Source organism: Triturus cristatus, chromosome 7 (genome assembly GCF_964204655.1).
Source record: "Triturus cristatus chromosome 7, aTriCri1.1, whole genome shotgun sequence".
In the NCBI taxonomy this organism is placed as follows: Eukaryota; Metazoa; Chordata; class Amphibia; order Caudata; family Salamandridae; genus Triturus; species Triturus cristatus.
Window position 1 is genome coordinate 987,187,590 of NC_140590.1, and position 13,510 is coordinate 987,201,099.

Here is a 13,510-nt window from a genome sequence, read left to right on the forward strand (position 1 = left end):
TTAATTCTACCAATTATTGTAAGATGAAATTGACCCAAGTGTCTGAGTTCTACACTCATCTTTTCCAGGACTGGGTCAATATTAATTGCCCACAGTGTATCCATATCGGATGTCATATTTACCCCTAGATAGGTAGCTGCTTCACTTTTACGGATATCCTGTAGATGGCAGTGAGAGGAACAAATAATTTGGGTTTTCCCCTTATTCAAGAGGTATCCAGATTTCTTACCAAATTCCTCCGCCATACTTTCTATTTCCCTTACTGCTGCATCCGGATCTATGGTAACTATTGCGATGTCGTCCGCGCATGCTAACATCTTGGTTTCATATCCTTTGATATTTACAGGCTTGATTATGTATGATTTGGTTGATAAATGAAGCTAAATAGCAAATAGAATGGGGGAGCAGGGACACCCTTATTGCGTCCCTCTAGCGATCTCAATCCTCCCTGAAGTATTGCCCATTATTTGCAGTTGGGCATATGGTTTATAATACATGACTTGGATGGCAGTCACTAGCCGTGGCCCAGCCCCCTCTCTACCAGGGCACCCAAGATATTGCCATGATACCCAGTTGAAGGCTTTCTCTGCATCCAGGAGGACCACTGCCACCTCACTAGCTTCTGCTTCTGCTATGTCAAGTATTGCAATGGCCCGCCTGATGTAGTCTGTGGTCCCCTGCCCGGAACAAAGCCATGCTGCCAAGGTGATACCAATGTCGCTATGACCCCACCCTGTAGCCGCTTCGCTATAACCTTCGAATATACCTTGGCATCGGCGTTCATAAGTGAGATCGGGCGATACGAGGCTAGTACTTCTGTTGGTTTTTCCTTTTTTGGGAAATATTGCCACATTCGTTCCCTGCCATGATGCCGGCAGAATCCCACTATGCTGCACCCCCAAAAACAGATCGTGCATAATCGGGGCAACCTCATATATAAGAATTTTATATATTTCAAGCGGAATTTTATCAGGGCCTACTGCTTTCCCCACAGGGAGAGATCCTATAGCCTCCTGAACCTTTTCCAGAGTAAGTTCCTTGTCCAGCTCCTGAGCTGTTGATTCATCTTTTTTGGTTAGTTCTGGCCACCTAGCACCTTGGTCTATCAGGCTCGCTCCTAGAGAGTCTGCTTGGTACAGCTTACAATAAAACTCATGGAAAAACATCAATGATCTTTTCCGCCCCAGTAACAAGCTGATCGTTGCTGTTCTTTATTTCTACAATATTATTCCTGGCACTTTTTTGTCTTGATCGCAATGCAAGCAACCTTCCTGCTGACTCCCCATACTCCTACATCTCCCCCCAATATGCCTGATATATTTGAGCCAGCCTTTCCTGAAAAAATCTATTGATTTCCGCTTTTACTATCGCTAGCTTCACCATGTGGTCTTTAATTGAGTCTTCCTGCCCTCCCTTCCTGATCAATTCTACATGCTCTGCCTCTAATCCTGCTAGCTTTTTTATCTTTTTTATCAACAGGTCAACCTCTTCCTTTTGTTGTTTCCTGCGTTGACCCACATAGCTGATCGTTTCTCCCCTTAGACCGGCCTTAAAGGTGTCCCACATACTGTCCTACATGAGGCACTGTATCTGTTTGCATCAAAGAAAGCTGTAGTCCACTGCTTTATGTGCACATGGAACTCTTCATTAGCAAGCAACTTTTTATCAAATGACCAAGTGCTCTGCTTCTTAACCCACCCCAGCCCTATATATAATCTCAAGCAGAAGTGGATTATGGTCCGAAAAGATTTGTGGTAGCTTTTTAATCTCGACCTTATCCAGTATTTTGCTTGAGGCTAAAAAGTAATCCAAGCGCACATGCTTCCTATGGGGATGAGAGTAATGGGTGTACCCTGGATCAGTCAAGTTCTTTTCTGCCCACACATCAATGAGCCCCTGGCTAGCTCTAAATGCAGTCAAAGCCCTAAATACTTGGGGTTTCCTCCCTCCATATTTCTGGGTCTGAGTTTTTTCAACCTCTAAGTGTATGTCTAGGTCACCGCACACTATCAACGGCTCTGGCCAGGAGACCAGCTCTATTTCAAGTTCTTAACAAACCTTAGAATCGTCCTGGTTTGACCCGTATATAGTCCCCACTGTCAGTCCCGTGGCCAGTGACACGATTGCCCACCGCCCCCATGTATCAGCTGCTGTCTGCTTAGCTATTTCCGCACACCCCTTACTATATATAGCTACTCCTCTTATCATAGAGGTCTGGGTAGAGCATACCAACAGGTTATATCCCCTGATCTCAAGAACACTCCTATTGTTCCAGGGAATGTGCGTTTTTTCTGGAGGCACATTGCATCCGAATTGATAGCTTTTAGTATTTCAAGTACTCTGCCTCTCTTGCTTTTATCATTTAGCCCACCCACGTTGACTGAGCAGATCTTAAGTCTTTTCCTATCCATAATGGTCTGTGGAGTTTATCATTATAGGCCCTTGCATTTTAGGTTTCCCCAATATGTTTTTTCCTTCTATAGCATTTTTACCTGACTTTCTCTTCCCCCGCCCTCACCCCTCTGACCCACCCACGTCCCTCACCCCTGACCCCCTCCCCGTTGCCCTCCGTCCTCCTAGTACCCAGCCCCCTTGCTCACCCTCCACCTTGGAAGCTTCCAGACCGAAGCTCTGTGTGTGCGATGGAGCAGCACAGCACCATAATCAGTGAAACCTCGGTCATTATCCTAAAACAAAACAAAGAAAAAAAAACAGAGAGAAAAAAAATCTTTGTGATAGCTACACTCTTTAGGTAATTTAGTTACATGTGTATAAAGGAGAACCAGAAAACCAACATCAGATTCAGCTGTGAAACATTCCATGCCCTGCTTAGAGGCAGCAAATCGCCCCCTCTTATCACCCTTTATCACAGCACAGTTGCTCAGTTGACACCTTTTTAGAGCTTGATCCTATGTTTACAGTCCCCTTGCCTTACAGTAAGTCCTTGCAATCCCTATCCTCTAAGTTTTGCCAAAGCTTCTTTCGCTTTAATCTCCGAAGTGTAGTATTGTGTACTATCTCCTGCTAATACCTTCAGCTTGGCAGGATTCATCAGATATGCTTGAGCACCCTTGGCTTGAAATGAGGCGAACATCTTCCTCAGGCGCCACCGCCTTTTGACTGTGCTGTGGCAGAAATCCGGCCTTGCGAAGAAGGCAATATCATCTACTTTTTGCTTGTTTTCTGGTTTAGCCTTCTCTCAGATATTTTGCCACAGTACAAAGTTACCAAAATACACCAAGATAGCCCTGGGTTTCGTATCGGACCCAGCAAGATTTTTCATATTGAAGGGAACTCGATGAGCCAGCTGAACTTCTTGTTGCCAGTTCGAGCCTTCCAAGTCCGGGAATGCCCTCCCAAGTAGATCTATCATATACAGACGCATATCGGAGCCTTCCCCTCCCTCTGGAATGCCCATGAAGCAGAGGTTGTTCCACTGCTGCTGATTTTCTTGCTCCTCTAGCTTCCATTGGATGTCTCCTCTAGCTTCCATTGGATGTCTATCAGTCTGGCCTCATGCGCTTCTGTTTGTGCTTGTGCCCCTGCTAGGTCCTCCTCAAGGTCTCTGGTTCTTGCCTCAAGCTCAGTTAGGCGCTCACTGATGTTATTGCAACTTTAGCGACTTTGCGGACTGTGCCTTGCATGTTTCGGAGAGCCGATTGCGAGCGTCTGCTGTCTTGCCTTGTCTCCTCACAGTGAGACATGATCATCCGGCGTCGAGACTGTACTGTCTTGCGGCTCGCTGGCTAGCTTCCCGGCAGCGGCACCCACCAGCTGGGAAGTTGGAGAGTAGTCCCATTTGAGATCTTCTTGCGCTCCTTTCCTCTTGCTTGTTGCCTTATCTGCAGCAGAGTTCACCTCACTATTGTAGCTTTCACTAGAGTCTGTCAGTGATAAAAACTCATCCGCTGAACAGATACCATCCGAAAAGGAGAAGAAGCAGTCTGTGGCTTCCGAGTCATTCCTTTTTCTTCCTGCCTGGCTTTCCATGCTATATTGTGCATGCAGCCCAGCCCCAGCTAGGGACCCAGAGGCATCCTGCTGAAGATGTGCATTTTCTTGTACCTTTTTTAAAGGATTCCCTATTTCCATTGGCGCCCCCTCCTTGCCATTCCCTTGCTGCAAGAAGTCTGATTTAGCTTCAGTTTGAGGGGAGTCCGTACTTAGCAAGTAACCTTTCCTTAAATCATTGCACCCCTCCCCTCAGCTACTTCTGTTCCCTCATGCCTGCCATAATCTCCCTTCCGTTCCCACTGGCCTCCAGATGCTGCTGTGTACCTGTAAACGCAGCTTCCACTTTCCCGCAGTTCGAGGGAGACTCGCCCTGTTCCTCAGATCCGTCGATGATCTCTGCATTCCCACTAGAGTTGTCTGCATCTAGGATTCCGTCTGGCTTGTTTAGCCCTGGACGCTTCTATGACCCCCTCAGCAGGTTTGCTACTGTGTGGCCAGGCAGGCGCTGCTGGAGCGTAGCTCTGCCTCTCCCCTTCCCCTCTGAGGCGTTCTCATTCCAGTTCAGCCCCTGTGTTCGCCATCCAGGGCGCCGCATAGTTCCAGCACTTGCCTCAGCATCCCCGCGTGTAGAGATGGCGCCTTCTGTCCCGGAGCTATGGCTGATCGATGGAGTTTACTATCTCTTTCCTTGAGCCCTGGGAGGAGCGGATTTGGGCTTCATAATTCCTGGTGAGTGAGCTCCGCGAGCGTCGATAGCCTCCAAGGCAGTGCTCAATTTACAACAGGCAGAGGACAGTTACTGTCGTCCTGCAGTAATCATATACTCAGTTTGACAGCTGTGTGTCCAATCTGCCAGCGTTCTCTGAAGAGCTGCAAGTATTGTTTTTAAGGGCAGCAGCATTCTCCCTTTCCCCTCAGCCGCTTCTTAAGTCCTGCCATGGTTCACTGTGTCATGGTGCTGCGAACGGTGGCCTCAGCCGACCGCCATTTTGCTTCCCCGGCAGTGTAAATGTTCAGTGTTTGTGATGTGGGTGCCGGGAAGGTTATTACTAAATGACAAGATCCCAGTTGATGGTGCCCTTCCTCTTTCCCAAGTTAAAATCTGCAGCTGTCTCCCAGTACTCAGGCACTGGGTGGCTCGCCACTCATTTTATGCTCACACCTTCAAAGATGGACATCATCTATTTCCTTGCCTCATCTGCCTTATGGCTGCTCCTTACCTATGATCTTCCAACTAACTTGACACACTCCCTCTCTTCTAGGAAAGAATGGGTGCAGTGTGATTCCAGCATGTGACTGGATTAGTTCATTACATTCTCAACAGCAAATGTGTTCTACCTGTGCTGTATCGGAACAATATGCCAACATTGCCATCCAGATATTTAAATCTAGACTACCCTGACAACTTGCAGTACTCCTCTAGTATATATTCTATTTTTCACAAAACCATTACCTTTGTGATCTGCAGACACTGAACAAATCTCGCCTCAACATGGCAGGGTGGCTCCAACTTCCAGACATATGATACAGTACAAGCTGCTCATTCAAGTACTGAAAGGATCTCATCGCTCTTGAATAGTAACATGCCATGCCCAACTTTTACCCCAGCTCAAGCACCCTTGATAAGCTTTGTCATAGCTTTGCATAAGCTTTTTTGGACCACCCTCGGGAACCAACTAAAAGCTACCTACTTTACCTTGAAGTTTGAGAGTTCTGAAAACAAATCCTAATCTTAAACATACACAGGTGCATCGTATTTAGTTTTTAGAAGCAATACATTCTTGTCTTTACAACAGAGAGGCAAGGAGCCTGCATGTAAGGATTCAGAATCATTTCCAGAGGTTATAAAACGTAAACATTGGCAAACGTAGCTATGCAAGATGGCTGAATACACACTTCCTGCTAGATCCCATCACTGCAAATTAAATCCTGACAAAGCCTGTCACTGGTGTCGACATTCTAAGCCCTAAAACTGGCAGGGTGGATCTGAAACATTGCTGACACAAATTAAACTGCTGTGTTGAGTCCTGGAATCAAGACACGCTAGGAGTGATGAACAATAGGTATCGCCTTGTGGAGCTGGTACTGACGGAGCCAGGGACACAAGTTGCTGAGTCGACACTGGAGGCAGAGAGTCCTTGCGAAACTGGCAGGGAAGGCAGACACACGTAGAAAAGGCAGCAATCGGGGAAAATCAGTGCGAGTCCTGAGGAAGATGGAACCTGAGCCCTCCCCATCTTTCCCATTCAAAAGCGGAGAGTGGTATGGACAGACCTAGCCATGTGGACTCTACGCTTGTGGATATATTACTCCTCCTTGTTCACGACAGACAGCATGAGGTCCTGACTGCACTATCTGAAGCACCATACTGGAAGTGATTTACTGTTTGGTGCAGCAAACCGTGGGTGGAGGGGTTCATTCAGAATTACGAAAATATGTAAGGGGCAATACAATGGATTGCACACACAAAAGGATGGAAATCCCCAACACTGCTCTGGAAACGGTGTCTGTTGCCTAGATGATTTGGGGCTCCAGGGTCTCCAAAGATCTAAACAATTGACCTAGTGCTTAATTTGTAAAAAGAAAGTAAATGCCGGTATCCTTCTCAGGAGGCTGCTTCAGCTTGCACCAGTTATTGCCCCTGCCAATGACATGACCAACACAACTACTAACCATCACACTCCTACAAGTGTGACAGTTCAGACTATTCCAGGCCACTCAAAGCTATAAGAATGATGTGGGCAGCATAGATTATTCTTTTTTAATGAATATTGAATTATTAAGCTCTGTTGTTGTGCTTATCTCAAAATTAGACAAACCGCGGCACCATGTGGTGGATTGTTGTCAGTGGCAGTGCTGAAAATTAAGGGCCTCGTAACGATGGTGGTGGGGCCGTCACTGTCAGGCTGTCGATGGCCGTCCCACCGCCATCGGACCCTGCAGTACCGCCCTCCTCATTATGACGGCAGATGAAGGGCAGGCGTAGAGACCAACTGCCACGCATCCAACCGTCGGAGGGCCTGCAATCCCTACATCAGTGGCTGTACCTGCTCAGGCACCGCCGTAGGGATTACAATGTCCCTTTATGCTGGCTGTTTCATGGCGATCAACCTGCCATGAAAAGGCAGGCGGAAAGTGACTTAGGGGCCCATAGCGAGCCCCTCTTCCCTTTTGGACCTCTGATATGGTGCCCCCCTACATATCCCTGTACCATGTGGCAGGCACCGCATGGTAGCTGCCACATGGTGCAGGGGTAGGTCAGATGTGTTTTTTCTGTATTGAGGTATGAGCTGCAGCCCGCAGCACATGCCGCAATACAAGAAATACACATTGCGACCGCAGTGAAAGTGATCACATCGTAATGCGGCCAGCAGGACCCCGACTCCTAGTCGGGTGGTCCTGCTTCCGCATCTGTGTTGGGCAGACTTAAATATATCGTTTTTAACCTGCATTTATGAGAGGACCCGGGATTCCGCTGAAAAGGTATTCGATGCACACTTATTTACTCAGGTAGGGCTTAGAGATAGCTTGTATTTAAGAGACATACTTGACTAAAGTGGAGGGTATGAAGGTATATATGAAAGCTTTTTTTACACCAAATATTCATCTTATGCCAGAAGGGCACTGATATGGATCAGGGAAGTAATTAATTCTGTAGCCTATCGAGTAGATCCAGAAGGTAGATTTATAATGGTATATGGACTTTTTGAAGGACAGCCATTCACATTAGTGTGTGCGTGTGTATATGCGCTTCATGAGCAAAGTTCTTGTACACGTGCTTCACTACATCCCCGATACTGTCATTTTTTTTCAAAACTCTTTTGAAAGAATATTGTCAGATGGAAGATTTGAGTAAGTTGGATGTAAATATCACTAAAACATAGGTTCTTGGAAGAAGCAAACCACTTTATCGGAATTTGTTGCTAAGCAATAACGAGGTAGACCATGCAGCAACCTACAACATTTGAGGCACTTTGTTTCATGACCTCTGCTCTCCCAGTCTTCACGTCACTAGAAATAGTGCTTCAACAGCAAGTCCTGGTTTATGCACGTACATGTGAAACTTCATAGTCCTACTCCTCCGCCATCGATTATTTAGGTAATTAAGTGTAAATTATTTCAATTTTTAAGGTACAGGATAGAGACTGGCCCTAGGATATTTGTGCAATAGCTTTATTTAAGTACACTGCTTATAGAATACTGTTTGCTTTTCCTGGCTCCGCCTCTCAGGCTTAGATTAGACTTGATTTTGGCTTGTAAAACCAGCCCTTGGTCTCTGATGGTCAGCTAGTGTAGGTTCCCCTAAGAGGGCCCCGAAATTTCTTTAAAAAAAATAGGGCTCTATTATTATGCTGTTCATTCCTTGAACAGAAGCTTGGAGTAGGAATCATAGGGTCCTTGACATAGAAAGCTCTTGGAACAGTGGCATGGCATATAATGGCATGTACTGCTTCAGGGTGCTAGTGAAGTCCCAATTAAAGCTCAGATCGTTTGAGCTGGAGGTCACTGAATGGGATACCAAGAAACTTTGTGTTTTCCCTATGTGCATTCTTACCATTTAAATTGTTCTCTGCCTCGTCTAGTAAGCCTCGTTACTAGAATTGTCCAGCAAACAATTCTATTCCCATGCTTACTATTAAATGCAGTAAGAAGAAGGTGGTGATTACTGGTGGGCCACCATATACTTGCATTATGATACTCAAGGGGTGAAGAGACTTTATTGCACTTAATCTGTGTGCGTTCTATTTTCTTTGAGGGAAGAAGGTTATTGGTACCTTACCTGTTCCTTGAGGAAGGGATTAAGTCCTGAAGCCCTACTGCGAAGTGGTGTATTTTTGCTTTAATTCTCTTTTGTCTCGGGTTTCATTGAGGCTTACTTAGTTTTTGGATTCCATCCCAGCGTCTTCTGTCTTCAAGGGATTTAATGTGCGAGAAATAGTGTCCTTGGATTTATATATTATTAGATTGTGTCAAGTTGGTGTTATCCAATGCGAATTGTGGTTGTTTTCTCATTGTAAGGTTTTTTTTTTTTTTTTTTAATCATGCAATACATTATTTGCTTACATACCAGTTTCCTCAACCTGACATTAACTGTTGATTAGCAGGGGTCATTTTTTCCGTTAAGAAATGCATCAAATCTAGTTGGCATGTTTACTTTCAAAATCGTTACTTACCAAGCAGCAGATCAGTTTGTCTCATGTTAATTAAAACTCTGGGATGCATTTGAATGCCCACCACTTCCTTTATCTGAGTAAGAAACTACTGGAAACGAAAGTTTGCTTTGAGTTTTAACCAATTGCTCCTCTTTCTGGAGAAGGCAGTTTCTGACGATTTTAGAATTATCCTGGTTGTTCTGTGTTCAAAACATGAAACTTTACCTGAAAATGTACTGTACCCATAGTTCAAAATAACTCCGTAATGAGGAAAGCACAAATGAAGCACATTTCATATAATGTTGAAGTGTGATGGAAAGACATCAAAATACACTATACTTGGTGATGCACAAATGATACATATTGGCTGAAACCCAATCTCCACACATTATCGTGTGTGCGCCATGTAGTTTAATCAGTGAAACTGCATGTCTGTACAAATTGTAGTGGACATTTGAACGGAAAAGGTGCTGTTTGCAAATGACAGTGCATTGCCGCACCACTGCCCCCAAATGCACCACCGGGTACATACCACACCCTTACCACTCTCATGCTGTATATGCGTGGTACATTTACTACACTTGTTTTTTTGTGCGACGGTTGGATACAACATAAAATCACATTACTGGCAACACCCCCACTCTTAAAATTGTTCCAACATCACTTGGTAAGACAGTGGCATGCATATATATCTTATGAGTTCGATACCAGCAGTCATTTGAGTAGGTTTGGGACAGGGCCAGAGATAATGCGGTTGCATAGCCAATTTTGTATGTATTTTTTTTTTTTTCGCAACTCTGCATTTTTCAATGCTTAATAATGTTTGAAGCGATAAGACTTGATCCTTTTTTCAAAAGATGCTGGCATGATTTCCTGTGCTCAAGGTGTAATGTATTTTTCAAAATCTACTTTTGTTGCTTTTGGAACCTGCCCTTCAATGCCTCCGTTTTCAGACACACATATATATCACATACACCCACACACATACACACACTCTCTGTGTAGATCACAGTATATTAGGCTATTCAAACATTTCTCTTGTGGAAATGAGTAAAGCATAAAAACTCCATTGGCAGGGTGCACATTATTGGAATTTGAAATGTTGACTCTTTAAAGGTTCATTGTTAGATTCACATAGAGGCAGCACCTTGTTGCCTTCGCTTCTGAAAGCTAATCTGATGTGCAGAAAGATGATTGTAAACACCCATTCATGGTAATTTGAAATGACCTACTACTGATTGACATCATGCCAGATAAAGTTACAGAATGTAGAGACAAATACACGAAAATAAGAGCTTGTACACAGAACTTTGAAAACCAAGGTCAGAAACATGCATTGAATTCAGCAGCTACGAGGCATCTGTAAAGGAGAAACTGAGCTTTTACTTTTAACCAAACATGTTACTTTTTTGTCTTTTTTTTTTTTAGGTTTTGGTTTAATCAAGCTTGACGTGAAAACAAAATCTGAAAATGGACTGGTGAGTCGAGTTACATTAATTAATGAATTTATCTCGTAAAGTGTAGGACATGTTGTTTCATGTCATGTTTAAGACAGTGTTTCAAAACTGTGTACAGCTGAAAAGCCATGTAATGACAAAGTAAGTTAGAAGACTTAGACTAACTGGCAAAATAAAAAAGTTGGTTATTTATTGCTTTATAAGGTGATATTTATTCTCAGATTTTTTCAGTTTTGTACACCAATAACCCCTTCGCATTTACACACACATTTTTGATGAGGAAAGCCGTATGCATTCATTGTCTATGCCAATCTATCCTGATTTTATTTTTATTTTTGCGGTTCTCAATTTCTTTTTTTAAATCTTACCTTGCATGAGTTACAGTATACGAGAAAAATGTTGGTGCTGTTGAAAGCTCAATTGATAAGTGCACTGGTTAAAGCTTTGTGCATCCTGTAAGCCACAGATTCAAAGTCCTGCAGGTAGGCTTTGCATTACATCCTTTTGTACTTGATAAAGTATCATTAAGTTAGGAAAAGTAAAGCATGTCATTAACCTTGAATCAAATTAACAGAACTGGTAGAAAGAGCATTGAAAGCCATCGTCCAGTCAACCCGGTCTTTAGTCAAGTGGGGTGGAGCAACCATTATGTTATCATTCACACAGTCTATATTTGACTCCCTGTGAAAAGGTGAACTGTATATGTAATCCGCGTTTTAAGGAAACTGCTACAAAAACTACCCGATCTAAAATTTCCTTCTAGGTAAGGGATTCCTGATCCTAATGCCTAAAATAGCATGACGACATAACCAGTAGCTGACTAGGCTTCTCTTCAGTTAGGGAGAGCTTAAGATGTCAAACTAGGCCATTTTTGTCTCCTCACTAGGGACCCTAACTCTAATGTACTGCACATTAATTCTTGCCACTTGACCAACTCAGTCTGCTGCAAATCTCCGTGCTCTAATATGTTTGCTAAGGGCCCCCACGTGTATTTACATGCTAACCAACAATGATTTTCCAGTTCCACCCTTTCTGACGGAGAATGATGTCTGATGGATCACTTTTCTATAACTTAGCAATTTCAGACTTTAAATCAATTTGTCCAGGGTAGTTGTGTTTCCCTAATGTCTGTGACATGCTACCCCAGGTCCACAAATTTGGTGGGATAATTGATGATAAACTTAGTCACAGATCATCTTTTATCCAGTACCAAGATTTAATGCCATTTATGTCTGGCATAGAAACTTTGGCCTCTACAATAATCTTGTTCATGCTTCAGATGCCACATACAGTCATTTTGTAGACTGAGTGGTAGCAGACTATAGTGTGTTGATAATGTGGCTACCAGTCTACTTATTAAGTCTCCTGCAGAGAAGGTATCACTCCTATCTTTCAGCCCCTGCATCAGTATTCTACTAATCCCCATGGTAGGGCAAAAAAAATAATTGGCTACAGTACCATGTCATGTGGTTCTTCCTTGCAGTATTTATAGCTTGAAGCTGAGTGGGTGTGGGAGAGTAACAAGTTAATATAATGTTCGGATGTGTGAGGCAAAAAATTAACAGGGAGAGCAAAGCTAAGGGTCTGGCTTGGCTCTTACAGCCCAGGCACTAGCCTAGCCCTCAAAAAAGTTTGCTATGTAAATCATGCAACAAACCTCTTTCAAAAGAAGCATTTATTAAAAGTGCCCTTTTTTAAAAGTGAATGTGGTACCATATCTGCCCCTATATTCACATTGGGGGACTACCATTAGTGAACCAAGACGAAAGACAGTTGTCGTATGAACCCTGTATGTAGCCCGCAACATTATAGTCTATTTAATAAAACTCAATTTGTTTTTGTACAGCTTGTATTCTGAACGCACGCATTTGAAAGCGCTTTAACATGTGACTATGAAGAACAAGGAGTTTTGGTCAAATCAAATATTTGCCTAAGATTACACAATTTAAGCAGAAAGCTGCAATTGTTCCAGGTGTTTTGGTTTCCCTCTGCACAAATCAATGAAGAAATGAATCCCTATGTGTAGGAAAGTAGGGTTTGCTTCTATGGTTACCCTGACTTTTTGCCTGGTGCTAAGCTGTGTTTGACTAGTCTGACTGGGATCCTGCTAATCAGGACCCCAGTATATCTGCTTTCTCCCTAAATTATGTTCAGTACTTGGGTACATCCCAGATTGGCTACTGGGGTGCCCTTAGAAGTCCCAAGTATATGGTACCCGGGGCAAAGGTACCTCAGAGGTTTCCCATGGGCTGAAGCATGTATTATGCCACCTGTGAGAGACCATTCAAAATGGAACTACAGGCCTGCCATTGCAGCCTGTGTAAGTTGGTGCTTGCACCTTTTACTAAAGCTATAGGTTTCCTATATCTAGGGTCACTGCACTTAAAACCTATAAGTCTCCCCTCTGCATTCCTGAAGGCAGGGTGCTTGGTTTGAAGTGAGAGGGTGCCCCCTACATGAGCAGGACACCCCTGCATCCTACGGAATCCATTCTCCCAGGTTGTCAGTGAAGCAGCCATATACTATATAGATGGGCACCGCGTAATTACGCAAATGACATCTCAAACGGCTGCAACGAATCCCTTCATGTTTGGTATCAAACATGTTGTAATCCTACTCCCACACCGTAAATGGTGTGGGAGATATGATTCCAAGCACTGGAAGAGCCCTCCGTTAGACTCTCCTTCTTGACCCGAACAGCACAAAAGGGTTGCTGCCGACCAGAAACACGATTCTGCCCTCCTGCTGCTGAGCCAAGGTCGAGCAGGGGAAGGCAGAACAATAGGCATTCTGTCACAGGGAGGTGTGACCACCTCCCAGACAGGATTTAGTGTATTAGGGTAGGGTGGGTGCGTTTGCCAGCACCACCCAGTCTGCATGAGGAGCACATTACATGTCCCCATGCATAGTCCAGTTCAAACCAGTCCTGGGAGCCGTTGACTCCCA

At 44.1% G+C, this 13,510-nt stretch overlaps 1 protein-coding gene across 1 annotated transcript in view; it reads left to right on the forward strand.

The window, feature by feature from the left end:
* The window catches only part of VDAC1 (voltage dependent anion channel 1), a 110,842-nt gene that overhangs the window by 49,641 nt on the left and 47,691 nt on the right, over positions 1 to 13,510 (forward strand). The window contains exon 3 of the mRNA XM_085618026.1: positions 10,536 to 10,585. Within this exon, the coding sequence (XP_085474152.1) occupies positions 10,536 to 10,585 (50 nt within the window). The remainder of the gene's footprint in view (positions 1 to 10,535; positions 10,586 to 13,510) is intronic.